Source organism: Abrus precatorius, unplaced genomic scaffold (genome assembly GCF_003935025.1).
Source record: "Abrus precatorius isolate BTA unplaced genomic scaffold, Abrus_2018 Scaffold8, whole genome shotgun sequence".
Classification (NCBI taxonomy): domain Eukaryota; kingdom Viridiplantae; phylum Streptophyta; class Magnoliopsida; order Fabales; family Fabaceae; genus Abrus; species Abrus precatorius.
In genome coordinates, this window is record NW_020874428.1 from 33,884,826 (window position 1) to 33,910,819 (window position 25,994).

The 25,994-nt window shown below is 32.1% G+C and overlaps 5 protein-coding genes and 1 non-coding gene across 7 annotated transcripts; 4 read left to right on the forward strand and 2 right to left on the reverse strand.

Annotated features, from left to right (window-relative positions):
* The first annotated feature begins 3,119 nt into the window (after window positions 1-3,119).
* LOC113846653 (eukaryotic translation initiation factor-like) lies at window positions 3,120-9,458 on the forward strand. 2 transcript variants are annotated; one of them, XM_027475143.1, is made up of 9 exons: window positions 3,120-3,632; window positions 4,871-4,942; window positions 5,451-5,546; window positions 5,852-6,055; window positions 6,269-6,363; window positions 7,076-7,163; window positions 7,236-7,586; window positions 7,680-7,925; window positions 8,017-9,458. In XM_027475143.1, exons 1-9 carry the CDS (start codon window positions 3,447-3,449, stop codon window positions 9,052-9,054), a joined length of 2,376 nt encoding a protein of 791 aa, XP_027330944.1. In that variant the 5' UTR covers window positions 3,120-3,446; the 3' UTR covers window positions 9,055-9,458. The 2 variants fall into 2 exon arrangements, with proteins under 2 accessions (XP_027330944.1, XP_027330946.1); XM_027475145.1 differs by having other exon boundaries at window positions 3,167-3,632; window positions 5,451-5,561; window positions 8,017-9,442.
* LOC113848684 lies at window positions 4,271-4,374 on the forward strand. Its single transcript, XR_003501947.1, has one exon. It is a non-coding gene; the product is annotated as a small nucleolar RNA snoR103 (small nucleolar RNA).
* Window positions 9,459-10,836: 1,378 nt separating the features above from the next.
* On the forward strand, window positions 10,837-13,178 carry LOC113874761 (protein MULTIPOLAR SPINDLE 1). Its single transcript, XM_027512975.1, is given in 11 exon segments — window positions 10,837-10,977; window positions 11,045-11,102; window positions 11,172-11,243; window positions 11,245-11,304; window positions 11,398-11,472; window positions 11,597-11,676; window positions 11,859-11,913; window positions 12,051-12,164; window positions 12,346-12,538; window positions 12,638-12,708; window positions 12,994-13,178. Coding segments are annotated over 11 exon segments (1,104 nt in total).
* A 3,022-nt stretch (window positions 13,179-16,200) lies between these two features.
* On the reverse strand, window positions 16,201-18,035 carry LOC113846493 (F-box protein SKIP1). Its single transcript, XM_027474839.1, has 2 exons — window positions 17,642-18,035; window positions 16,201-17,168 (listed from the first exon to the last, which is right to left on the reverse strand). The coding sequence occupies exons 1-2, from the start codon at window positions 17,986-17,988 to the stop codon at window positions 16,595-16,597; spliced, it is 921 nt and encodes a 306-aa protein (XP_027330640.1). The 5' UTR covers window positions 17,989-18,035; the 3' UTR covers window positions 16,201-16,594.
* Window positions 18,036-18,650: 615 nt separating this feature from the next.
* LOC113846494 (UPF0057 membrane protein At4g30660-like) lies at window positions 18,651-22,777 on the reverse strand. Its single transcript, XM_027474840.1, has 2 exons — window positions 22,585-22,777; window positions 18,651-22,290 (listed from the first exon to the last, which is right to left on the reverse strand). The coding sequence occupies exons 1-2, from the start codon at window positions 22,672-22,674 to the stop codon at window positions 22,153-22,155; spliced, it is 228 nt and encodes a 75-aa protein (XP_027330641.1). The 5' UTR covers window positions 22,675-22,777; the 3' UTR covers window positions 18,651-22,152.
* Window positions 19,120-19,887, forward strand: LOC113874762 (F-box protein At2g26160-like). The gene has a single exon (XM_027512976.1). It carries the CDS (start codon window positions 19,120-19,122, stop codon window positions 19,885-19,887), a length of 768 nt encoding a protein of 255 aa, XP_027368777.1.
* Window positions 22,778-25,994: the final 3,217 nt, after the last annotated feature.

Here is a 25,994-nt window from a genome sequence, read left to right on the forward strand (position 1 = left end):
TAAAATGTAAATTTTTTAAATATAAAAAGAATTCATAAATTAGTATGAATCATAAAGAATAAATATAATTTTAAAAATGAAATTATAAACAATTAAGGTGATGACTTAATGTATGTACATAGCTTACTGTGTGACCTAGGGTGAGTTCCTGTAGCATCTGGAAATTGAAGAGTTTTAGAAGAAGAAGAAGGAAAGCTGAGGTGTGTCCACTTGGAGAAAAAAGGGACTGTACGTGGCGGCAGACTATCATGGTTTTAAAACACGTGTGAAAAGGTTTAAGATCCAAATAGAAGACCAATGATAAAAGATCAATATGGATTTAACTGAGCCACAAGAATTTATCCTCACACCAATTTAAGAATACACATTTTTTAAAATATTTTTTTACCAGTGAATAAAAATATTTATTATTATTTAAATATTTTTATAAATACAATATTAATAAAAACAGTTTATATAAATTAAATAAAAACAATAATAAACGTACAAAAATGATATGAAATTTTTTTTAATCAACTTTTGAATTGTGAATAAAAATATATTATTTAAAAAGTAAACTATTTTATAAAATTACCTATATATGTGTTTTAAATTTAAACTTAACGAGCATTATATGTAAATTGTAAATTTTTATTATTATTTTAAAATTTTATATATTTTATAAACACTTATTGTTACTTTATAATTTTTTTATTATTTTATTTAGCTTTAAAAATTTCACAAATACATATATTTATAAAAAAATATATACTTATATAAATTTATATTATTTTAAATACTTATATTTATATTTATATAATTTATAATATTTAATATATTAGTTAAAATACTTTTAATTATTTTTTAATAAATACTCAGTTTTTTTTGTTAAGCATTAAATACTCATGTCAAGTTTTATAAAGAATGTATTTTTATTAAAAATGGCTAAATTTATAACTTTAATTAATTTTTTAAAAAATCGACATTGTTTTTATCAGTTTTTAATTAATTAATGATTAAAACGTGTCTAGTGTGTTAAAAAATTATAGCAAACAGGTGTTTGGTTTGATATTATATATATAAAAATATATAAATATAAAATTTCAACATTTTTTGTGTGTATATAAATTAAAATAATGGAGAGCATTTTGTGGAGTTGTTTCGGGTGTCATTGTTCTTATTTTATCCCTCCTTTGTTTTATCATCAAGTTCTATTTTATAAATGCATTTAAATCACGTAGGATATGATTCATTCAATTATCAATAGTTATTAGTCCTCTTTTTTAGGGCTAGGGTACATGTATCATTTTTGGAAGAATACATATGATAACTTGTTGACTCATTAGAGTGGTAAGACTCAAGCCAAACAATATATTAATGCAAGTCATTTGGCAAACTGGTGATAAACTTTTGCCTAATGGGCAAGTGAAACTCATTTTAATGCAAGTCATGCACTTGGCAGGTGGTTTAAGCAAGCATGTAGTACAGTTCTTCATCTTTCTTATCTGCTGTATCTTTTTTGCTCTCATGACTTGAGATGCCTGTTAAGAAGTATCAATACTAACGATGACAATCATATTGACTTCATGTTTTTGAAGTGCGAACTTGAACCACACATTGAATTCACATAATTCTATTTAGTATTTTTTTATTAATTTATTTGAGTCAGATACACCATTTAAAAATGTACTCTTAAAATAATAATAATATATTTGAGTCATGGTTTTTATTGTGACTATTTTCACAACGGGTAGAAATGTTTTAACAGTCAGAATCACATTTATGCATAAGTATGTAGTTTGTACTTAACTATTTTAATTTATAAATCAAATTAATTAATATCCAAAACACTACAATTAATTGAGATGATATCAAAAATAACGATTCATTATTTAATAATCGGTAAAGGTTGTTTCGTTACCCACATCTCTCTGTATATATTTGAAAAAATTTACTCAAATAAAAATAAAGTATGAAATATTTATTTAAAATAAAATATTTGATCAACAGTTTTAAAAATTTATCCATGCAATATTCACTGTGACAATTAAAAAGTTCGTTTACAATATATCATTTTAAAAGATATGGAGTTATTTGAAAAACAGAATTTTAAAATAATTTATATGAACAAAATAACTTTTAAAATTATGTATTTAAATTTTTGAAAACTTTGATACATGCAAAATAATTTATTTGTGCAGATCATGTGCGATTTAGTAAATAAAATTTGAATTATGTATAATTTAAATTTTTAAAAATTTACGCAAAATTTAAACTATAAGAACTAAATATTGCATTAGAAAAATTTAAAACTCCATTAAAAATATTAAAATTATTATTATTATTATTATTAAAATAAACCCATTAACAAGAAAAGATAAAGATCTTCCTATCATATTTATTGTTACCATTGGTCATGTGTTGCATGCGCAGCTCACCTACATTTAAGTTTTGAAGTGTATATAATAATTAAATATATTTAAAAAAAACAGACTATTATATATTATAAAATTTTAATTGAAATGTACTTACTGTATAAATTTTAAAATTTATTATTTAATTTTAAAATATATTTGCACTATATTTTTATTTAAATAATAATATATATTTTATATTAATAATATATTAAAACTACACTCATATATAAGTATATAATGATACATAATTAAGAAAAAAATAATTTGATAATTTATTATTTAAAAAACAAAAATTTAAATAAATTTTTATATTAAAATTTTTAATTGAGCCTTGTTAAAATATTTTTTATTATAAGCTGGTCACTTCTATTTGATTTCTACAAATGTACAAGCATTTATTTTATTTATTCTTATGTTTTTTGTGAAATATAATATTTATAAAAATTAAATGAAAAATATAATAAAACAAAAATAAAAAGTAAAAAGTATATCATAAAAATATTAAAAATAAAAAAATTAACAAAAATAATCAAATTTCTTAAAACAGGCAAAAACATAAATTTGTGATTTGATTTGATTTGATCATGTTAAGATGGAATTATGTATCAACAATTCCAAATACTGTTGAAGATAATGAGGTAATAACTTACTTGGCTCACCACCGACCATGGGTTGCAAAGTCAAATTGCTGTTTTTGTTGGGGGTGTAATACTAATTTTTCGTATACCTAATTTTGAGAAATTAGAAATAATTTAGGACGGGATTGGAAATTCGCATGTCTACGCTACCCTGCGCACAACTCGTCTAAGAAGGGTTTTTTGTCACCCTTCCATTCTCACTCACCCACGCAGTTCTCTCTTCTCTTCTCACTCGGCAGAAGAGAGAGAAATATCCAATACCTACCCTACTTCCAATCCAATCTGTCTCTGCCAATTTATCCCTTTCTTTTCCCTTCTCTTCTATTTCTCTTATCTGTTTATTCGTTGTGGTTCCGCGACGCTGAATCTATTACCCTCTGTTTAATCGACGGCCAAGATTGCATCCTGAGTTATGCAGAAAGGTGATCAAACGGTGCTAAGCTTGAGGCCTGGTGGTGGTAGAGGAAGCAGGCTCCTCGGCCCTCGATTTGACTCCTCTTCATCCACCTCTTCTGCTTCTCCTGCTTTTGGCTCCTTTTCCGCTGATCTCCCTCTTTTGCGCCCTCATGGTGCTGCATCCTCTCCATTTTCTATCAAGGTATCAATTCGTTTTCTCTGGATCTGCCTTTTTCTCTTCTTAAATATTCGCTTTCTTAATTAAACTTTAGCTATATGTGTTTTTTCAAATTTATTGAGATATATTGATATTGCTATTGTGTTCTATTTGATGTCATGGAGTTGGAAGGATTCTGTTCACCAGCATGCTATTCTTTTTTTTTTCTTGATTTGTAATAGGTTATGGTGTGTGTGTGTGTTTTTTTAAAATATTTTCATGTATATTTTTTGGATCTCGTATCAACTTTATGGTGGCTCTTTTTTATTTTTTTTTCCTTTTGAATTTAAAATTTGAGGCTTGTGCTGAAGTTTGGATTCAGGAAATAATATGTTTCCACCTGTTGACGTTCATTGGCACTCTTGAGACTTTTTTGTGTGTTTTTTTGTTTGTTTGTGCAGTGCATCGATTTGAATATGTCTGGATTTCATGTATTTAACTAATTTGTTTGACACCAAAACCTAAAGAGAACTCTTCAAAAGAACCAACTGGCAGAAACTTGAAGGGAGAGAAAGATGTATCTCCTGTTATTACTGTGCTTGTTCAACTTCTATGAGGATTTAAGTTAAGGTCCTTAAGACAAAGGGCAACCTGAATTTGGATGTCCTAATTCTTGGTGGGACACTAAGTATGTGTACCTGCTGTAAATATGGACAGAAAGCAATATGTGGGCTTTAGGTGGGATTGACTAAATTTCAAATTGCCCATAAAGGTCCCACATACATGAAGCTTAATTTTAGAATTCTGGTGAATGTGGCAACTTCTTTGTAGCATAGAAACTGATATCATTTGCTTGATACCCTGGTCTATTTTTGTTTTTCTTAAATAATTCATTTATTTACATTTCACACTGAGTAGTATTGCTTGGTTTTCTGTCCTTTTTCCCTTTCTGTGGAGTCAGTGTTTGGGAGGCTGCAATTAATTTTCTCTTCTTTAGCCACACTATGTGATTACTGATTGATTTATTTTTTGCTTGCTTATAAATTTTTATGCAATGATTTTTTATCACCATAACTCACAAAGGATACAGCTGAAAAACAATTGACAGCTGTGATGTTTGTGCATAGAACTTTTCGCTGAATTTTTTACCTTTCTTACGGCACTGCATATACTTTTGTCCACCTACCTCTAACATGTTCATTTTGAAGTTATATGCTTGAATGATAATGGTTTAATGTGTACTATGTTAAGGGATTTGCATCTAAAACCTTGTGGCTTTATAGGCTGGAGATTCGCGGTTTGAGGGTCGTGAACGTGTGCGATATACCAGAGATCAACTTTTACAGCTTAGAGAGGTAATTAATAAATGTACTTGCTGCTTAAATGTTATTGTTAATTAGTTATCCTTCTTCTGAAGGAGTTTTATTATTCTTATTTTTTATTTTGAAATCTACCTACTGCCTATGTGTTTCTTTCCCTATTAATTAGGAAATTGTGTCTACTCAACATTCTATGATGGTCAGTGATTGATTTTATCTTTCTAATTGTCCCTGTGTGTATATTGCCACGTGTGTGTGTTTTATTCTTTGTCTGAAATTTACTTATGTTCCCCAAATAGATGCTGTCAGGAATTTTCAATGGAAGTCCCTTGTTCATTAAGCAATCTATGTTGTTCCATAAATCTCTGGATAAATGTTTTGCATATTTATGTTTCATTCTTTTACCTCTTTTATCTATTCTCTCTGGACAATTAACTTCAAAACTGTGTATTTCGTTGTTTTTGTGACTAATACTTCCTTTGACATCTAAACTCATGTTTATTTTTCATAATTTGTCTGATTGTTGAGCCTTTTTTACTCATAGGCTGCTGAGATCCTTGATGATGTTTTAAAGATCAAACAAGATATTGAAGCTGAACTTTTTGGTGAAGATCAAAGTTGGGGCCGCTCAGAAAACATTGTGAGTGTGTTTTCTGTCTCCATTTTATGCTGTTAACTTTCTGAGAGCCTAATTCTCCTCCATCCTGTTTGGTAAATTGATTTTGTGAAGTTGGTTAGGCTTGATTTATATTTGGCAATGAAATTATCATACAGGAGGAACTCTTCAATGAATAGAAAAACATCTAATGTTTTTATGAGATGCTGCTATTTTCATTCTTTTGATTGGTTTAATTCAATATTATCAGCTTTATGAATTTATTTATGAACATTTTCAAAATAGTAAGTTCAATTTATGTGTAATGATGTATATAATATCTTCTGCAGCCCCCACAACAATTTCAAAATCGATATACTGAGCCAGATAACCGTGACTGGCGTGGCCGATCTGGGCAACTTCCCGCTAATGCAGATGAGAGGTCTTGGGACTATCTCAAGGAGAGTAGGGAGTTTGGCAATACTAATCAGGCTAATCGTCAAGACCAATTGAATTCTCAGTTTGCAAGGGCACAAATCTCTTCTAACCAAGGGGTAATAAAAATTGACAGCAATGCTTGATATCTATTATGGAGTTAATATTTTAAGAGTTTAAATTTGATCCAGTGTTCGTGTAAAACACTTTACATCATCACTAAACAAGACTGATACATCATTATTATAAATATGTCCACTGTGTGGTTCACTCACTGTACAATTGATAAATTGTTTTATCTTTGTAATTCTTCTGTCTCTGTATTAATTCAGGGGGGACCTACTTCTCTAGTCAAGGCTGAGGTGCCATGGTCAGCCAGAAGGGGAAGTCTCTCTGAAAAGGATCGTGTCTGGAAGACTGTTAAAGGGTAATATGTTTTAATTTTTGGCACTTATAGTTTGGTGGTGATATCCTTTTGACTTTGATCTATGGTATCTTCTGGATTTCTCATGTGTGCCTATGTATTACTATTATGTTTACCCTGATTGCTAAATGAGAGATGTTAGTAATGCACTCTTTTTTACATGCTTTTTATTATCAGTGAATTTCAAATGGTCCCACTAAATGAGTGGTGGCACCCACTTGATTTCTTAGGTCTCATGAATTTCACCTGATAATAGAAGTACGTCAAAAAGACTCTTGAGTGCTGACAAATAAGTAAAAACAAAGTTGCAATCAATATCATTTTGTGGATCATACCATATTAGATATCATATATGGATTTGGATCCTCTAAAATGATCAAGTATGTAAAATGAGAAAGTAAAATCATGTCTATCATTGACTTGAAATAAAGCACCCCATAAGCTCAACCCACTTCAAATTAAGGGTATATACAGTCATACTTTCTTGCTTTGCACATTCACTTTAGAGGAGATAAATTTGTGAATAATAATCATATGTCAATACTGTGGGTTGTGATAAGATTTGTGTTTATTCATTTTTCCTGTATAAACTATTAAACTACTTTTTAAACATCTCTTATTTACCTTTTTCACTAATGCAATTCTGTTAAGATTCTTCAAAATTATGTTGTTCCTTATATTGATGTGCTAAGTACTGTTAACCATTTTAATGCAGAATACTGAATAAATTGACTCCTGAGAAATTTGATCTCCTGAAGGGTCAGTTGATTGATGCTGGCATTACATCAGCTGACATATTGAAGGTTCTTATTTTCTGTTAAAAATATATTTCCGTTTAAATCATTTTTCTTAATTGACTTGTTTGGCAAATGCAGGGAGTCATTTCACTGATATTTGATAAGGCAGTGTTAGAGCCAACGTTTTGCCCCATGTATGCCCAGTTGTGTTCTGATCTTAATGAAAAGCTGCCTCCATTCCCTTCTGAGGTACCTGGTGGGAAAGAAGTCACTTTTAAGCGAGTACTCTTGAATATCTGCCAGGAGGCTTTTGAAGGTGCAGATAAACTGAGGGAAGAGGTGAGACAGATGACTGCTCCTGAGCAGGAGATGGAGCGACGGGACAAGGAAAGACTTGTCAAGCTTCGTACCCTTGGAAACATCCGGTTAATCGGTGAGCTGTTGAAGCAAAAAATGGTTCCTGAAAAGATTGTTCATCACATTGTTCAGGTTATAGCAGGACTTGAGATTTTGCTGTTATATAATTTCTTGTTGGTTTGCGAGTATGCACTTATATGCATGGTTGACTGATACGTGGAACAGGAGCTTTTAGGATCTCCTGACAGCAGGGTCTGCCCGGCTGAGGAAAATGTTGAAGCCATATGTCAATTTTTTAACACTATTGGTAAGCAGCTGGATGAAAGCCCAAAATCACGGCGTATAAATGATATGTACTTTAGTCGGTTGAAAGAATTGAGCACCAACCCCCAACTTGCACCACGGCTGAGGTTTATGGTTCGTGATGTTCTAGATTTGCGTAATAATAACTGGATTCCAAGACGTGAAGAGGTACATTTACACAATATATACTTCTGAGATATATTATGACTCAATTATAGATGGTATTTTTTTTTTCAAGTATTAATGTTTACTCGTGTAGGTGAAAGCCAAAACCATCACTGAAATTCATTCAGAGGCAGAAAAAAATCTTGGACTGCGTCCTGGTGCCACTGCAAGTATAAGAAATAACCGTGGTGCAGTTTCTGGAGTTCAAGGAAATACCAACCCTGGAGGCTTCCCCCTTGCCAGACCTGGTACAGGGGGTTTGATGCCTGGGATGCCAGGGACCAGGAGGATGCCTGGGATGCCTGGAATTGATAATGACAACTGGGAGATGCCTAGGACAAGATCAATGCCAAGAGGAGACATGTCAGGCACGCAAACAGGGGGACGTGGCCAGTCTCCTTTCCTTTCCAAGTCATCAACTGTGAACACAAAGTTACTACCTCAAGGTAGTGGTGGTCTTATAAGTGGGAGAAATAGTGCCCTCGTGCATGGAGGTGGTGCTCCTGCTCCTCGTCCGTCAAACTTTAGTTTTGGTACTGAACCTGCTCCTCAAATTGCTTCACCTGTTAAAGCTGTTTCTGCCATATCCTCTGAGAAGCCACAAGCTCCAGCTGCCAAATTGAACACTGCTGATCTTCATCGTAAAGCTGTTTCTCTTCTGGAAGAGTATTTCAGTGTTAGGCTTTTGGATGAGGCATTACAGTGTGTGGAGGAACTAAAATCTCCGGCTTATTACCCTGAGCTTGTCAAGGAAGCCATTTCCCTTGCTCTAGACAAAAGTCCACCATGCGTTGAACCTGTTGCCAATCTTTTTGAGTATCTGTTCATGAAGAAAATTCTTTCAGCTAGAGACATAGGAACCGGGTGTATGTTATTTAGTTCTCTGCTGGATGATATTGGCATAGATTTACCTAAAGCACCAAATAATTTTGGTGAGATAATAGGGAAATTAATTTTGGCTGGGGGTTTGGATTTTAAGGTGGTGAGAGAAATACTGAAGAAGGTGGACGATGATCGGTTCCAGAAAGCAATATTTTCCTCTGCCCTGCAGGTAATTAGTTCTGCATCTGGACAAGCTGTGTTGGATTCACAAGCATCTGATATTGAGGCCTGCCAGAGCCTGTTCAAGTGAATCAGACGACTTTGCACGAGAATACTGATCTCTGTAACTGGATGAACCTCTCTGCCTTGTTTCACTACTTTCAAATTCCCTTCTCTTTACGCTCGCACTTTATAGAGCATTTTGTAATACAGTATGTTATAAAAGTGGAGCTTCCAGTATCAGGTATTTCCATCGAGTTGTATAATTTTTTTCTGATGTCGTAGAGGTGTTTATTGAGGGAAAAGTCAAACCATAAAGCTACGGATTTTGTTTTCCACTTGGCTAATCATGTGCCAAGAGAGTGGCCCATCCACCAAGGGGTCCAAATGTTTTTGTATTTCATTAGTTTCATTTTTTTCCTTAATTTTCTTGACAGTAATTGTTAAACTGGTCAGTTCATAAATATCATTGTCGTTATTTCCACTAATTTTTCTACTAACTGCATGTCTATTTTCTCACGCTTAATTCATCCCTGTAGATAGGGAGGTACGTCCCTTCTAGTTCCCACAATAATGTAGAAGGAAATTATCGTCCTTTGTTATTCAAATTAAAAATATAATGGAAATTTTCAATCTCTGTGTTTTCGTGGACAGAGCACATGTTTGTTTAATAGTTTAGTAGAATTGATTTTGAAAGGATTCAGAATAAAAGAATTATTTGCATTTGGAACATTTAAAAACGAGTTCAGAAGAATTACTTTTATATGGATAATATAGTGTAGTTATTTTTTAAGTAAGTATAAATATAATTTTTTTGGTCTGTTTCTGGTAAGTTGTTGGTTCGATGTGTCTCATTGTGGACAAACATTCTCATCGGTTTATTTTAATTCAAAATATTTTCGCGTTTTTTAAAATTAATTTTAAAAACCAAAAATGTTGTCAACCTAAGCGTCATGCATTGCCGCGGAACCGAATTTAATTGCTGCAAACAAAAGTTATTCAGATAGGTTCAAAGTAGTGGAACTCATATCAATAAATACTTTCTAGTTGTTTAGATTAAATCAAGAGAGAAATGAACGGAGAGATAGAAATATGTTCATTTGTTTGGGAGAAAAAAATTTAACAGGATATGAAAATTGTGGTGGGTGTAATTAATAGGCTATGCGACAAGACCTATTAATGGGTCCAATTTACCCTTACTAAATCACTAGAACATACATAAAGCTTTGACCTAAAATAAAACATACATAAAGCTAACGGGATTTATTGGGATTGTTCCCAAACCAGCTAGTTCTACAATCAGAAAAATTTATCCTATGGTTGTAGCATCACTTATGATCCTAGCTAGTCACAAAAACATACAGTTATTTTTTTAATTTTAAAATATAATAGTGTTATTTTGTGCTTAATTGAGACCGTAGACATATGATGATATTGGATCATACAATAATTTTTCTACAATTGAAAATTTGATTGCTCAAGCCTAACTGCACTCACGAAATTGGATACCACATTTCAATGTTTTATCTTTTCTTCTAATTTTATTGTTCAACCAAATACATAAAAGTTATAATAATCATTTTTTTGTTTCTATTGCTATTTATTTTATTTCTTTCAGCTTACAGATGAAATGTTAAAAAAAATATATAATTTATCTGTAATTGATAATTTGATATTATGATTTTTTTATACGATATAAAAGTTTTAAATATAATTACTCTCTTTTTAAAATTAATTTTAATTAATATTATATCCAAAATCTTTTTAAACGTTCACCAATTCTTGTTTTTGGTCTTGAGAAGACGCAGTAATTGCCTTTTAAATCTCCTCACAAGCTTCGCGCCTTTTTCTTTGCGACTCTCATCTGAAACAAATGGCAGAGGATGAAAGTGCGAGAACGAGCGATGAATCGATGAGGCTAGCGGTTGCAATATCGATTCTCCGATCGAAGGTTCTGAAAAACATGAAGGACTCTCCTTCGCAATCTGAGGCTCTTCTCCGTTGGAAGCGAAAGGTTCGAAACGCTTCCCTTTTTCCTTCTGATTCCGATCCATTTTTCCTTATAGCATTTGAATTTTCAGGCTAAGGAAAGAAAGCAAGAGATTCTGAGGCTCAGAGAAGATCTGAAGGAAGCTCAAGGTTCGATCTCCTACAATCGCATATTCACTACATCGGCGAATTCATTCTGAGTTTCTCGATGTCGTGTAGATGCTTCGCACTGCGATCTCTTCCCAGAGAGTGCTTCTTGCAAGTGTTATTTCTTCGACAAGTTGGGGGAATTAAACCCTAAGCATCATACAAATGGCTCTCACAGCAGATTCAGTGATGTCCTTCGCCGCAGGTTTCTGAGACAAGGTTTCATCGTTATCTTCTTCTTTGTTACGACACCGTGCTCTTGAATTCCATATTAACGTTGAAAATTTGCTTTATGTAGTGCGCTTTAAGGAAATGAGGAGAAGAGTAGGTTCTTCTTCTTCTTCTTCTTCAAGTCAGCAACGGCTTTCTTTAGGTATATAGCAATGGTATTTGTAGCTTGTGTGGTAATACTCAAGAGGTTATCTGTGTGTTTCATGATTTGTAGTTAGATTGGAGTTGTGCTAAATCTGTTTTCTTACTTGAAACTAAAACCACAGGTTTAGTTGAGGAGGATGAAACAGAGCAGCTTAGGGCTTCCGCTGATTTTCTTGTGGAACTGTGTGACTCTCTATCACCTGTCAGTTTTCAGTTTTTGCATTTTTTTTGGCCCAAAGGATACGTTTGATATTTAAATAATGTAGTTCGTTGTAGAGTTCGTAGAAATACTGGTGTTATTAGGTAGAATGTAAACGATACTTTTGGAGGTGCTGAGTTGATGTATTTTGTTTCGTCAAGTGGTCAATTCAATGTATTTTGCAGGTGGGTGATTACAAGTTTGCAAATCTGGTGCATCAAGCGGTAGACTTTATATTAGGTATTTTGCTCTTTTCACTGATTGAAGAGCTCTTCCTACCTTTTTTTTTCTAAAATAATAGTTGAAAATTACACAAGTAACCGCAATCATATTTCTTTGTTATCCACACTGATGATTATTTTATGTCTTTTCTGAAGTTTCTTTGAAGAATATTTTATCAATGGGAAGGAACCTGGAACTTGTTGAAGGAATTACCAACGTTCTAGTTACACGTTTAATTAGGCAGATGTGCTCGCCCTTGTCAGAAAATGGTATGCCTACTTTCAAACAGTGTAATATGTAAGACCATGAACGAGTGTGAAATTGTCGCATATGTGTGACCTTCATTCTGCAACTTCACCATTAAATATAATCGTTTATTTCTCAATCATTCTAATTACTGACTGATGATCTTTTTGTTGCCGTCTCCTTTTTCAAATTTGTATCTTCTAGGGTCTCAACTTACAGGCACCAATGCTCAATTTTGCATTCAGCACTTGATCCGTAAACTTGGAAGTGAGCCTTATATTGGTCAGCGGGTAATACTTTCAGTTTGTCAAAGAATTTTGGTGCTATCAGAACGTTTGCTTTTCTCTGATCCTTTTGATGACGGCTTTCCTGAGATGCATGAATGTATGTTCATAATGTAAGTTCTTTGCAAATGCACATTGGTAATGCTGGTTTGTCGAAAGGAATAGTGTTTTTTAAGACATATATTTATCTGATTTTTATATGTGGATGTCAGGATCCAGCTTATCGAGTTCTTGGTGGCGGATTACTTATTAGAGTGGTCAAAAGCTGAATATTTTGACAACAGTATGCTCCATACTTTCCGCCAATGTTTACTATTCTACCTATATTCTTCCTAACTGAAGTAATTTCATGGCATCCCGAGTCTTGATTTCTGTGACTTACAAGGCTAAAACAAATAAGAGTGTGCCCGCACCAGCATTTTATTTTCTCTACTATTATATTTCATTTTTATTATAAATTTTCTTTCAATTTCTGTCTTATCAATCAAATATGCTTAATTACTGTAATCATTTATCAAGATGAACCAAGGTTGGCAATTTAAACTTAGTGGCAACCAATCCATTACAGTGCTCCTCGAAGATTGGGTGACATCAATTATCCACGCAAGAAAAGCATTAGAACTTCTAGAAAGCAGAAATGGATTATATGCGCTCTATATGGACCGAGTCACAGGTGAATTGGCAAAACAAGTTGGCGGGATCTCATCGTTTCAGAAGCTTAAACCAGATATTATTAATTGCCTTTTTCGCTAAACATTGATTCATTGAGTAGTACGCTGATTTATGGCCCCATATAGGAAAATTGTTACAGGTGGAAATGAAAAGAATGTGATGCCTGGTAATGGACCTATTGTAAGCCAGAACGTGCTCACGTGCATTACTGGATGGACTTGCATGTGTACATCTTTTACTCCATGGTGAGTAGGGTTTATTAAAACTTTCAATCCCTTTCAAGATTATAAAAACTCCAAAACAGATGTTACCGTCTAACAAACTTTTTCCTTCCTTTCTTTCTTTAAAATTAACTCCCAAACACAGTTTAAGGAAATTAAAAAAAGAGCATATTCGGTGGAATGAAATATAACATTTTAACATGTTTTGCCCTGTTTTTTTTTTTTAAAATAATTCAAATAATAAAACTTAATTTTATGTCATTTTATTTTATTCCTTTTTTTATCAGTTCAAATATTCCCTGATTGGTATCTCTTGGTAACAAAATGCTACAAACCCTGCAGTATTGTCACTATCGATTTAATGGATTTTTTTTTTATTCCCTCGAAGAAAAATTGAATCTTTTATTGACCAAAGGTAAAACAAGGGCCAAATTTAAAATAGTATCAAAAAATTAAGAGAGGTAAATTTGGAATCTAATGCTACCGGATCATGGCGGTAACCATTTCTGTACATTTTCCTAACAAAAAGAATAAAATCTAGATTGCCACCATCTCAGTCTTAGCCAAATTAAAGGGATTAAATGAATCTCACTCAGCCGAAAGGGTCTTCTTATTTCTCTGGATTTTGATTTGATAAGGCCTAGGAATGGCCACACCAATAGAGCAGGGACTAACGAATCCCACTATGCATCTAGTTAGGCGGAGGGGAAAATAAGAAATAGATGTTCCACAAGACGTGTTAGAACTTAAAAAAAAAAACTTCCAAAAGGAACCCGTCCATGAAGTATAAAGTAAACAAATATTTTTATCAATTTAATTCAAATTATATCATAACCTTAAGAGGAATGCTATCAATTTCACTAAAATTTATTGTTAACTCGTAATTACACCTTTTCTTGTGGGCTCTAGTGCCCTGAAACCTACAAGCAAATGTCCCAACCAAGTTCAACTTCACATAACAGTCAAAGGATGTCCTTATTATTATTATTTTTTTGTCACTACAGTTATAAAAGAATGAATTCTCAACCAATATTCAAAGGATTTTCTTGACTAAAAAAAGTCAAAAGATCTCCTTGGTTATTTATTTTTCCGTCACTACAATTATAAAAGAATGAATTTTCAACAAATATTTCAAGATTGGCAATATTTCATTAAACCAAAAGAAAGTCATACACTAAGTTAACAAAATTATTAAATAAATTAAATAAAATATTTTGAAGTATCTTTTTTTATAAAAAGAAATCATTCTTAAATTTTTTACAGTTTGCATGAGAACTGGAGATTACAATTTTATTTTTATTTAAACAAAAATGATATTATCTCTCTTTTTTCTCTTAGTCTCTTAGTTCTCCCTCTTCTTTTACTTTCTTTTCTATTCATCTCCTTCTTTTAAATCCCTTTTCTTTTTTTTCCACTTAGCCTTCCTTTCGCTTTCCTTTCCACCCTCTCCTCTTTCTGCTTTTCTCTTTTTCCTTCTTATTTTTTCTTTCTTATCTCTCATTTAAGTAAAATTTTTTATTTTTGTTTAAGTAAATTTTATTAAATTAAGAAAAAATTATTTTTTTGTGTATTTTATTTAAGCAAATTATTCGCTTAAGCAAAAATAGATTGTAAGCTGTAATTTCTACTAAAACTATAAAAAATCCAAATTCATTTGAAGAGGTAACACCAACCATTTGTGTGTATATTTTGTAAAAGCCTTCTCGTTGATCCTTTCCCAATGAAATTAATTTAGTTCAAAATAATAAAATTGCCTCCCTCAGTTTCAAAAGGTCCAAATGTCATTATAAATAATGAACTTGATAAGTAATCCGAGTGCATCTCTACAAACAACTTCCCTTTTTCCTATTGCCTTAACGCCACCAATCACATTCACTTGACATTTTACATTCAATAAAGTTCAAGAATCAAGATATGAACAAAGCACCAGCTATATGGTTGCCTGTGCTAACCGCGAAATCCTTCTTTGTTGGGCAGCACACGATTCTGGAAATGTTCTTTGCATGCATGGTTTGCTTGATTCCATAATCATATCGTTCATTGCTGCATGCAAGAGAGTTGTTTGTTGTCAAAATGACCAATTTGGACGCGAGTTTCATGCAAGAAATAACATGAAAATATAAGAAAAAGAAAAAGTAATAAACAGAGAAGTTCGAATAAAAATTGATTACGTTTAGGCTCCTTTCGTTGCTTGGTGGTCCTAAAATCTCTGGTTTGTACGTGCATGTGCTTCCATAAGCTGAATACGTAAGGATGCTGAACAGCATAAAGAAGAACATTTCCAGAATCGTGTGCTGCCCAACAAAGAAGGATTTCACGGTTAGCAAAGGCAAGACCGAGCAACTTAAAGCCACGCAATGTTGGGAGTGCATCAAACTCCAATTCAATTAAACCTTTATCCATATTCCTGGTGGCACTCAGGCATCTTGTTTTCGGCTTGCTTTTAGCTCCTTGCTTCTTCTGAATTACTTAGACCGGAATGCTCGTCTGTTTCTATTACCTTGGTATCCAAAACGTGCTTAAACTATATATATATATTATACCCATATGTTATATTTACTCTTATTCCATTAATAATTTAATATTTAATAAGTTGTAGTCTCAAATATGAAATTATATATATAACTGCATTTTTAAAACTCCTCTGGGTAAGTTTTCCATAATGTGGATGAAATCAAAAAGCTGGATGTCTTGCTGACTCGGTGCCAATATCCTCTCAATGTCTAGAGACATCACTTCATCTAGAACGAAATCATAGACAGCTGGCTAGTACTCTGAATAAAAAGTGACCTGATTCAAACTACAGAATCACAACTCACCTGAACGATTATCCATCGATCGATTACCAATTTCAAGTTCTAGCAGTAGAAAAATACCCATAAACATAAATATTGGAACCATGAGGTTCCTCTATTTAAGAAAGGGGGAACAAAAAAAAATGTTAAATTTAAGAACATTAATTCTGGAGATAATTGGTTATGGTAGATGGCTAAGAACATACAAGAAGTAATACCAAATAAAAAAGAAATAATTAGAACACTACCAGGTAAATCCAGTATATGAACTTGAGATAACGATCTTTTACAGAAATACATGGCAGATTCATAGAAGCAAACAACATATAATTACATAGACAATGATAATAATTTCTACAATATATATTTGAGTGTGACAGTAACCATATAAACTCCAGTAAGATCTCCACAGATCAGCAGAAAGAAGATGGAGTGATGGACTCACAGCATTTACATCTTGGATTGATCTTATTATCAATGCTTAGATTCGGAAAACATCTGTTTGGAACCTTTCATCATACAATCTCCAATGTCCATATCTTTCAGTGTGGAAGACAGCCCTCGGAATATAGAAATTTGGCTTTTTAATGTCTTTCAAGTTCGCCAAACTAGATGATGCATTTGCAATGTCTCGACTAGTTAAGTTGGCACACCCATACAAATCCAAAAGCTCAAGGTTAGGACACCCCTGACATATAAAATTGAGGCCCTTAGCTGACAACTTGGAGAACCTTATCTCAAGCCATTCTAAATGAGGCATAGAATTTGCAATGGCAGCAGCTTCAGAATCTCCATCTTGCGGACAAGCATTTAGATAGTCATCAGGAACAATCCCTTGATGTTGGGAAGGATCAAGCCAATTCATGAGATTTCTCTTCAGAACTTTAAGGTTGGGACACTTTCTTCCAATCAGCACCAAAGAGTCATAGGTTATATCATAGCAATAGCTTATGTCAATTTCCCTAAGCTTTGGACAACTCAAAGCTATCCTAGAGATAGAATCATCAGTAACACGAGGGCAGCTTCTGACTGACAACACTTCAAGATTTGGGCATCTGAAACGCAGTACATTATATTCAAAAACAACAAAAAACAAAACAAGGTGATGTTTCAGATGTTGCACATGAGATAAAGGCTATCCTTACTTTTGGATAAAAGAAAATTAAAATTTGAATTAAAGGAAAAATGTGAGGAAAGAAATTTTTAAATTTTTGTTTTTAAAAATAAACTTTCTCGTTATCTTTTTGTTCTTAGTTTTTACTTTCCTCTCATCCAATGATGCCTCAAATGTTATATTCACAATACAAGGCACAAACCATCATATAAACAGAAAAGTTAAAATATTACAATCACAGAATCAAAACCCTAATGAAACATCATAGCATATTTTCAAATCTCAAATCCAATCAGAAGCACCAAATTGAGACCCAATTCCGAAAAAAGAGGAGGGGCATAATAAACAGAATCATACACGCGGTTTCTTCATTGGAAAACAAATGGGTATTGGAATTTGTGAAAAAGCTGCTACCTTTCTGCGACCAAAGAGAGAGAGCGATCAGAGCAGTGGCGGAGGCGAATCTCGGTGAGAGAGGATTGTGCCCATTGGGCCACCGATCGAAGCATGGAATCGATCTTGGCTTCAAACTCGGGGGTCCACCAGTGAGTCGACTCGCGGGGCGAGTCGAAGAAGGGATCGAGGTTGAAGATGGAGTGAAGAGAGGGTTCCTTGAAGGCGCTGAACCATGACTTGCAAACGAGCATAGTGCCTCTCCATCGATCCTCAAGGGTGATTCGACAGAGGATGTTTATGAGGCACTCGCGAGTCAACTCGCCCCACTCTGACTCGGTTTCTTCTTCCTTTCTTTCCATTTCCATTCTCTGTTTTCCTCCTACAGAGCCTTCTGTTTTATGTATTCTCTGATCGGATTAGATTCATTCGCAACTCAGTCCTCTAGTTAAAAAATGTTACCTTATTATGAGATTATTTTTTTATTTTTTGTCATAATAAGTATTTGTTAAAAAAAATTACTTAAATTATGGCGTACTCTTATCATCATTTTTAATATGCTTATAATATAATTTTTAGTAACTTTTTATTTGTTAACTTTTTAATGAGTAGGTTAAAAACGCTTGTTGACAAAATTTATGTACTAATTGTAATATGTCTATAGATTTGCTTATCATTGCCTAATTAAAAAATCAATTTAAAGATTTTGTTTCAAATATTAATAACATTGAATAAGGAGAAAAATTTTGAAAATAAATTATGAAAATCAAAACATGTAATCTTTATTGATATGACATATATATTACAATAAGAAATTTAAATAAGCTTAATTAATATTACAACGTCTAATATTTTAGTTATATATGTTAATTTTATATAGTATATTAATACTTAGAATTTAAATTAAGTAAATTACATCCATATTGGATATTGGATGTCAACTTATATTTTTTTTTTCAAAATAAATATGATTGGTTAGTAACAAATGCGATACCTATTACGAGTAGAAAAAAGAGGGAAGTGTATATTTGAATATCAGTATTTTGTTATCAATATTTCAAATTTTACGGGGATCCTAATAACAGGTATTTAAGAAATGAAAACTAAGGTTTATGTCTCCTTCACAAATAAACCAAATCAACAAAAACTTCACTCCTTTCAATTCCCTATGCCATAGTTCCCAGCATCCACCAAACAAACGATGACATCGACCAAGATGGCACCACAACCACCGTTCATCGTCGTATCTTTAGTTTGTCAGAGAACAAACACTATGAGTGGAGCAACATGTTAAAGGGTCTTTCTGGTTCTTGGTGTGTTGGTTCTTCTCATGGTTGGCTTGTGATTCTAGACAAGAACGCAAAACCTATTTTCTAAACCCTCTTTCTTCTACAAGAATTCACTTGCCACCCTTTCCTCGTGCATTCATGCACCCTGCTTTCTCACAATCCTATTTTGTCCAATTCCTACGTAAAAGCTTCGTAGTCAAGGCTGCACTGATGTGTTCTTCTGCCTCTCATTCAGAGTACTTACTTGTCATAATATATAGTTGCCAAGGTAAGATTGCGTTTTGTAAATCTGCAACGTGGGTTGAACTTTTTGGTGCTACTCGCTCTTATTGTGACATTGTGTTCAAGAACAATTATCTTTATGCTTTGGCACAAGATCGGTCAGTTGAAGGATGGGATATTTGTCAACATGTTCCAAGAAAGATCTTGGATGTTAAGCCAACCATGGAGATAGATGAGGAATTAGAGACAGAATTTTCAAGAGATCTGTATTCAATAAAGTCATACTTGGTTAAATCAGAGGGAGAGATGCTGTTGGTGATAAGGTATATTGGAAATTTTGTAAACGATGATGGGGCAGCTGTTGATGAAGGATATCTTTTATCATCCATGGATATACACCCTTTGCTTTGTCCTTACCAAACAAAGCACTTTAGTGTGTATAAATTTGATTTTAGAAAGATCAAGTGGGAAAAGGTGAGATCTTTACCGGATCAAGTTCTGTGTCTAGGTGCTAATGAGTCCATGTCAATATCTGTTCGAGCCTTTTCAGGATGTCAACCAAACTCAATTTACTTCACAGATGATAGGTGGTTTGAGATGAATTTGGATTATTTATATGGTGGGCATTATTGGGCTTGTTTCAACCTGCTAGATAGAACTTTCAACCATTTTAGTCCAAGTGCGTATAAGCTTGATCCACCGCCTATTTGGGTCATTCCCACTCCTGATAGTTACCATGACATGCTGACTATGTAGTATTAAAATTAAATTATTATTAGAGATTAGTTAGGATTGTTAGTAGTTAGTTAATTTCATAGGCTATATAAACCCTCTATCTCCTCTTGTAATTCAACCTTTTCACTCATTCAGATTAATACAAGTTTACTTTTCTTCCATTTTAGTTCTTATTTGTTCTGGGCCATGTTTCTTGACAACGTCCTTTTTTGGGATTATTGGACACTTGTTGTAGGGATTAACATTTAAATGATTATATGGGTTGTAATTTAAATTTGTCAGCTTTCTGTTTTAATTACTTTGAATCTATAACCTGTCTTCCAAGTCAGATTTGTCAAACTTGAAAGCATTATTGTCATAATCAAGAAGCGCAGATTAACAAGTTAAAACCACACTTAGAATGTAATGCATTCTTTTCTATTTAAAAAACGGAATTGAGCAGCAACATAATGCTTCCAGCACTGAATATCGATTTGTATGGTAGTCATGAATCATGATTCCACGGGTTTACTATCATAAGAGCAACATGAGAACTTAGAAAGGGCCCAGCCATAAAGAAAAAATCGACAAAAGTATAAAGATAACGCTTTTCAGCATAAATGATGAGAATAATATTATACAGTATGGTAAATTGACAACACCACATTCAATTTGACAAAGAAAGGGGAAGAGAAGCGTATCTTATGTTTATTTATTTTATTTCTCATTCCTATTTCTCAGCAAACATAGATGATCCCAAAGGAGAAAAAATAAGGAGCAAGAAAGCTGGCATGTCAAGATCAAACCCTATAGACACGGATCGAGATCGGATCGAGATCATCTTAATTGTAAAAAAACTTCACATGATGTAGTGTTAAATCTGACCTTCGATATTAATAAACTAATTATTTAAATGGGCAAGATAGTTATTTCAATGGGACAAGATTCTCTTGAATGAAAATGTCACTGGAGAGGATCCATTTTCCCTATAGATACCTTTATTCTAAAAATAATCTCACTCTAATTTGCAAAAGAAGTTGTGATTTGTGAGGGAAACAGATTTGTGAGGCAAGATAGCCACTCTAAGAACTGGATCTAGATTGAACCTACATTACTTAAGTCATTTCTTTTGCAATCTGGAATCCTTTCTCAATATATCTTACCCTGTCTATGACAATGCAAGCACAACTTTTTTTAAAAACGAATTAGGATAAACCAGAGAAGAAAATACAACAGTAGACATGTGCTTTGTCTTTAAATTTCAAGTTTTACCTGAAAGAACCCAGTCTGTATTTTGAAAATCACTGTACAAGTTCAGTCACTAGAAGTACTTAATGCATTTCAACAATAAACCTTGAAGGTAATCAAGTCTTGGTTATACTTTTCATCGAATTATATGTATTCAAACTTAAGTAATGTGAAAAGGTGAAACCAAAATTAAAACAGTCGTCATGGTCATATCAAGAAAGAGAGGTTTAGAACTAGATCCATCACAATTTCAAATCATTAAATACTCAAGACATTTCTGAAACTCAGGCATTTAAAAGATCCACTAAACTCACTACCACTTCATCTCCCACAGAAAGAGAACAGGAGGAAAATAAATTTCAATTATCAAGACTCGTACTCCAACACCTTCTCATAAACAAAGTTGGAGAAGCTACCCTACCATCAACTCTCCCAAAATAAATAAACATAACATGCGTGTAAGACTCTCACTTAAGGATGATAACTGCAAGCTAGGGAAGGTAAAGTAGAAAGGGTCATATGTAGATATTTGCTATCAAAGTATTATACCTAATCAAGGAACAACATGGACTATAAAGTCCCTGCAGTTCGCCAAAAAAAAAAAAAAAATGTTGTAGAGCTTCAATAGCAAAAACAAGAAATCTTACTAACTATCAATTTCAACAAGCATATAGACTTAATTTCAGTAATTATATGCATATGATCAACTACCGAGCAAGCCATCAACATCACTTCTAGGCTTCTACCTCTATCATTATCTTCTACAGCATGAGTAACCCCCATTTCCTTTTCACAATTTGATAACATAAACACCCAAATAAATCCATAGATCAACAATAACATTACCGTACCAGACAATTGTCCACAAGACTTTAATACTTTTGAGTATCTGTGCTCAACTTAAACACCATCAGATAAATGATGCAGATCACAAATTGACCAACTCCAGTCTCAATGACAATCAGAAATAAGAATCCATCAGTTTCAGCGGCGTCCATTACAGAAGAATCACGCACAGTAAAGAAGATGAAAAAAGGGGACAAACCCAACCCAAAAGGATTAGTATTGTGCATAGAGAGGACGCCTGTATTCATCAAAGTACTGATCACGATCAACGAAGACAATGGCATAGAGGGCATAAATTATGCCAGGAATATACCCTAATATAGTGAGGAGCAAGCAGATGATGAATTCAACCTACATAAATACAGATCACAATCGAGTAGTAAGAAATTCCAACGAACTGAATCATATCATACAATATCAGATCCATCATTTCATCGCCTTTTAGCCCAAAATTATTTTTATTTCACAGCATCAAAAATTTACTTTGTTCAATGTTTAACCAAACGCAGCCATAAAAAAAAGATGGGGGGGGGGGGGGGGGGGGATTTGATTTTGAATAGTTAATTAAGAAAGAGGGTAAAAGGGGTTGTTTGGGTAATGAATTGCAAGGGGAAGAGAGAAGGAGAGAGAAAAGCATAAACATACACTGCAACAACCGTGGCGGAGGCAAACACCCAACGGAGGGAGCAAGACTGCGATCATTATCTCGCAGCACATTTCACAACGTGACGGCATCTTCTTCCCCTGTAACGATGATGATGCTTCAGACTTCACTTGTCAGATATGCGAACTCAACAACGTGTGATCGCCAAATATCCAACCAGCAACGTTTGTTTTAGTACACTTATTAAAACAGTAAAGTTGAAAATGCTGTACAGTACCAAGAACAGAAAGGACACGTGTGCATATTCAATTCAATACGTTATTTATTTATTTATCAAGTGAGGAAAAAGAGATTGGTTAGGGTTTTACAGAAATTATGAGTGGTGGTTCTTTGTTTACAGTTTTGACACTACTTTCATTCATAATTTTTTGTATTAAACATTATTTCTCAAAATGTTAATATCAAATTTTAAAACTTAAAAAATTATCATGTTAATAATTTTTTATATAAAAAAATTATATTTTAAATGTTTCTCCGTGATCTTAAAAAAATCTAATTAAATAGATTTAAGTAGTGATGATGTATAATAATTTATTTCTAATTTTTCAGTAGTCCTTTAAATTTAAGTAAAGTTTGACGTAATTTTTTTTATTTAACTTAAGTGTCTAAGTTATTTCTTAAAAAATAAAATAATTTTTAACATTATTTCTTAATTTAACTTAAACAAATTTTTACAAATATTAGCAAGTAATTATTATTATTAAATTTATTTTAAAAACATAAATATTTTATAATTTTTAAGATATTAAAAGAATTGTCGTTATCAATTTAAAGAAGATACTTATACCATCAAGTACCATATTAGTATATTGGATAAAAATTTTATTTTTTTATATATTTTATTATTAAAATACTATCCAAAATTTTTAAATCATTGTTAAAAAAAATTATTTATCAATAAATCATTTCTACTAATTACTTATTTTCATCTTTTTTTTATTGTAAATATCTAACAATCACTCCAAAATTATCACTCATCAAATATCATACATTTATAATTTTTTTTGTTGATATTTTTATGTGAACCCTTATCTACATTAAATACTAGATGATTTTTCAAAACAATAAAAATTAGAAGTTAAAGTTAAGTTTTAGGAAAACTTTTAATGCAAACAAAATAGATAACTAAATTGAAAATAAAAAGTATGGGGATAAAACTGAATCTCCACTCAAACTAAGAGGATAAAAAGTACAAGTTACCTTAACTGAAAAAACAAGTTATAGTCTCTAAATAAGCAAGTTTGTTGATGACAAGTTAGTTATAAGTTTAACTCGTAACATGAAACTTTTAGCTTATAACTAACAAGCTAATTTAAGTGTTGTAATTTATAATTAAATGATTGAACTATAATTATTTGGTAAAACTAGTTGTATGATTAGCTAAAATGCGTTAAATGTTAAAAAAAATATTAAAGTTACTTTGTATGAACATAGTGAAAGATGACAACGTGATAGTTTAGTGTGAGATTAGTATTTAGTGAGTCACATTAATAAGGAAACAATGATTGAATCAATAGTACATAGTTATTAACGAATAATTTAGTTCATCAATAGTTACACGAGTGACACAGGTAGTTTCGATGGTACGGTGATGACACGAATCTGAATAAGGAGAAGAAGATATAACAAAGAATCTCAATAAAAAGCTAATGATAGCTACTCTCAAAAAATGTTTAGATGACTCAAAGATGCACTAAAGATACTTAATTGTTGCTTACCTTTTCAATTTGTCAACAAACAAATGAGTCTCGTATTCTTAGTTTTTTTTTAAATATTTATTTATTTATTTTAAATAATTTCTTTGTCTGAGGTGGTTTTTACTGCGTCATCACTAGTTTTACTAGCGTATGTTAATTCCTTTCACTTTTCCCAAAGGTGGAGGCCATCACTGGAAGTCACTTATCATGTAGTTTTGAAAATAGGAATCAGGTCCCAGAGGGTAGGCAGCTGGTCAAAGTTATGAAGTGAACCCTTTTGACTCACTGTAATTAATTAATGTTAGGAGATTGGTAAAATGAAATCATATCCAATAAGAAATTATATTTTGAAAATAAATTCTAATTATCTTTACTCAATATGGTATCCTTCTTTCTTTTAAAAATTATATATATATATATATATATATATATATTGATATTACAATTTTAATACTTGATAGGAAATTTTTTTATATTATGATATCATAATATATTGATATTATTTGTTTTAATATATATACATACTATAAAATATGTTTTAATTTTTGTTTTATACTTTATTAATTTTATTACTTAACTATAATAATGATAAGATTAATTATTTTATTTAAAAATTATATTTAATTCAACCCTGTTTTATTATTACGATGTCTTAATTAAGTTATAATAGAGTTAAAAAACAATTTTATCAAATTTTTGGACCAAATAAAAACGTTTCACCGTTGTTATATGCGGCATGCATCCGCACGCGCTGCCTAAAGCTACTGTGTGTGGTCATAACAATCACGTATGTATCAAACAGTACTCTCGCAAGTGGGCTTCACAATTCACCAACCTCCGCATGCAGGATTCAATGCGTCTTATCTATCAACAGCTTCCATTCATGCCCACGTAGGCCCTACCTGGCCACGTCATTGGAAACGTCAACGTTGATTTTTACAAATTTTTTGAGGAATAAATAATACTAATACTTATTTAACAAACTCTTTTTAGCTAAATTTATTAAAATTAAAAAATTAAATTGCTGGTATTTTTTTATATTTATAATTCTAATATTTTTTAATATATAATTCTAATATTTTTTAATAAATTTTAAAAATGAATTGTTTGTATTTTTTTTCAAGAATAAACTGTAGACTGATGTTGAAAGTGTTTAAGCATTAGCTGACGTTGACATTGATCAGGACTTCTTGGGAGCATATTTTGACCGTTGACCTATATTTAATTTGATTATTCTATCATATTATCTATGGCATTTATTTTTTTTTACAATATTATGGCATTTAAATGAACAAGATGGCATTCTTTTAAAACTTAAAAAACAAAACATAACAGCTACTATAATTAGTTTTGACTATCCCATTGTCAAATATAAATTCCTAATAAAAACAATAATAATAATTATATATTTTCTGACATGATAAAATAAAACAAAAAAATTAATAAATTTTTTGTATTAACCTCAAATTTTAAGAATAAACAGTTAATAATAATAATTTTTTATTATTTTTTTTATAATTTTATTTATTTATATATGTTTAAACCCAGTCATAAAAATTGAAATTAACAAAATATTAAAAAAAATAATGCAATGAAATATGAGATGTTATACTCGAACAACATCATGAGAATATACGAGTGACCACTCTCCCATTCAAGTATATGCTTCTGTTGCCAAAACAAAAAACAAAATA

Bases quoted from the DNA above. Each gene is read 5' to 3' on its own strand.
- LOC113846653 (XM_027475145.1), top strand. From the start codon at position 3,447: ATGCAGAAAGGTGATCAAACGGTGCTAAGCTTGAGGCCTGGTGGTGGT. The intron at 7,164-7,235 runs GTTCTTATTTTC...TGGCAAATGCAG, and splicing joins CATCAGCTGACATATTGAAG to GGAGTCATTTCACTGATATT. The intron at 7,926-8,016 runs GTACATTTACAC...TTACTCGTGTAG, and splicing joins GGATTCCAAGACGTGAAGAG to GTGAAAGCCAAAACCATCAC.
- LOC113846494 (XM_027474840.1), bottom strand. From the start codon at position 22,674: ATGCCGTCACGTTGTGAAATGTGCTGCGAGATAATGATCGCAGTCTTG. The intron at 22,291-22,584 runs GTATGTTTATGC...GTATTTATGTAG, and splicing joins TCCGCCACGGTTGTTGCAGT to GTTGAATTCATCATCTGCTT.
- LOC113874762 (XM_027512976.1), top strand. From the start codon at position 19,120: ATGTGTTCTTCTGCCTCTCATTCAGAGTACTTACTTGTCATAATATAT.
- LOC113846493 (XM_027474839.1), bottom strand. From the start codon at position 17,988: ATGGAAATGGAAAGAAAGGAAGAAGAAACCGAGTCAGAGTGGGGCGAG. The intron at 17,169-17,641 runs GTAGCAGCTTTT...ACTGCGTTTCAG, and splicing joins CTCTCTTTGGTCGCAGAAAG to ATGCCCAAATCTTGAAGTGT.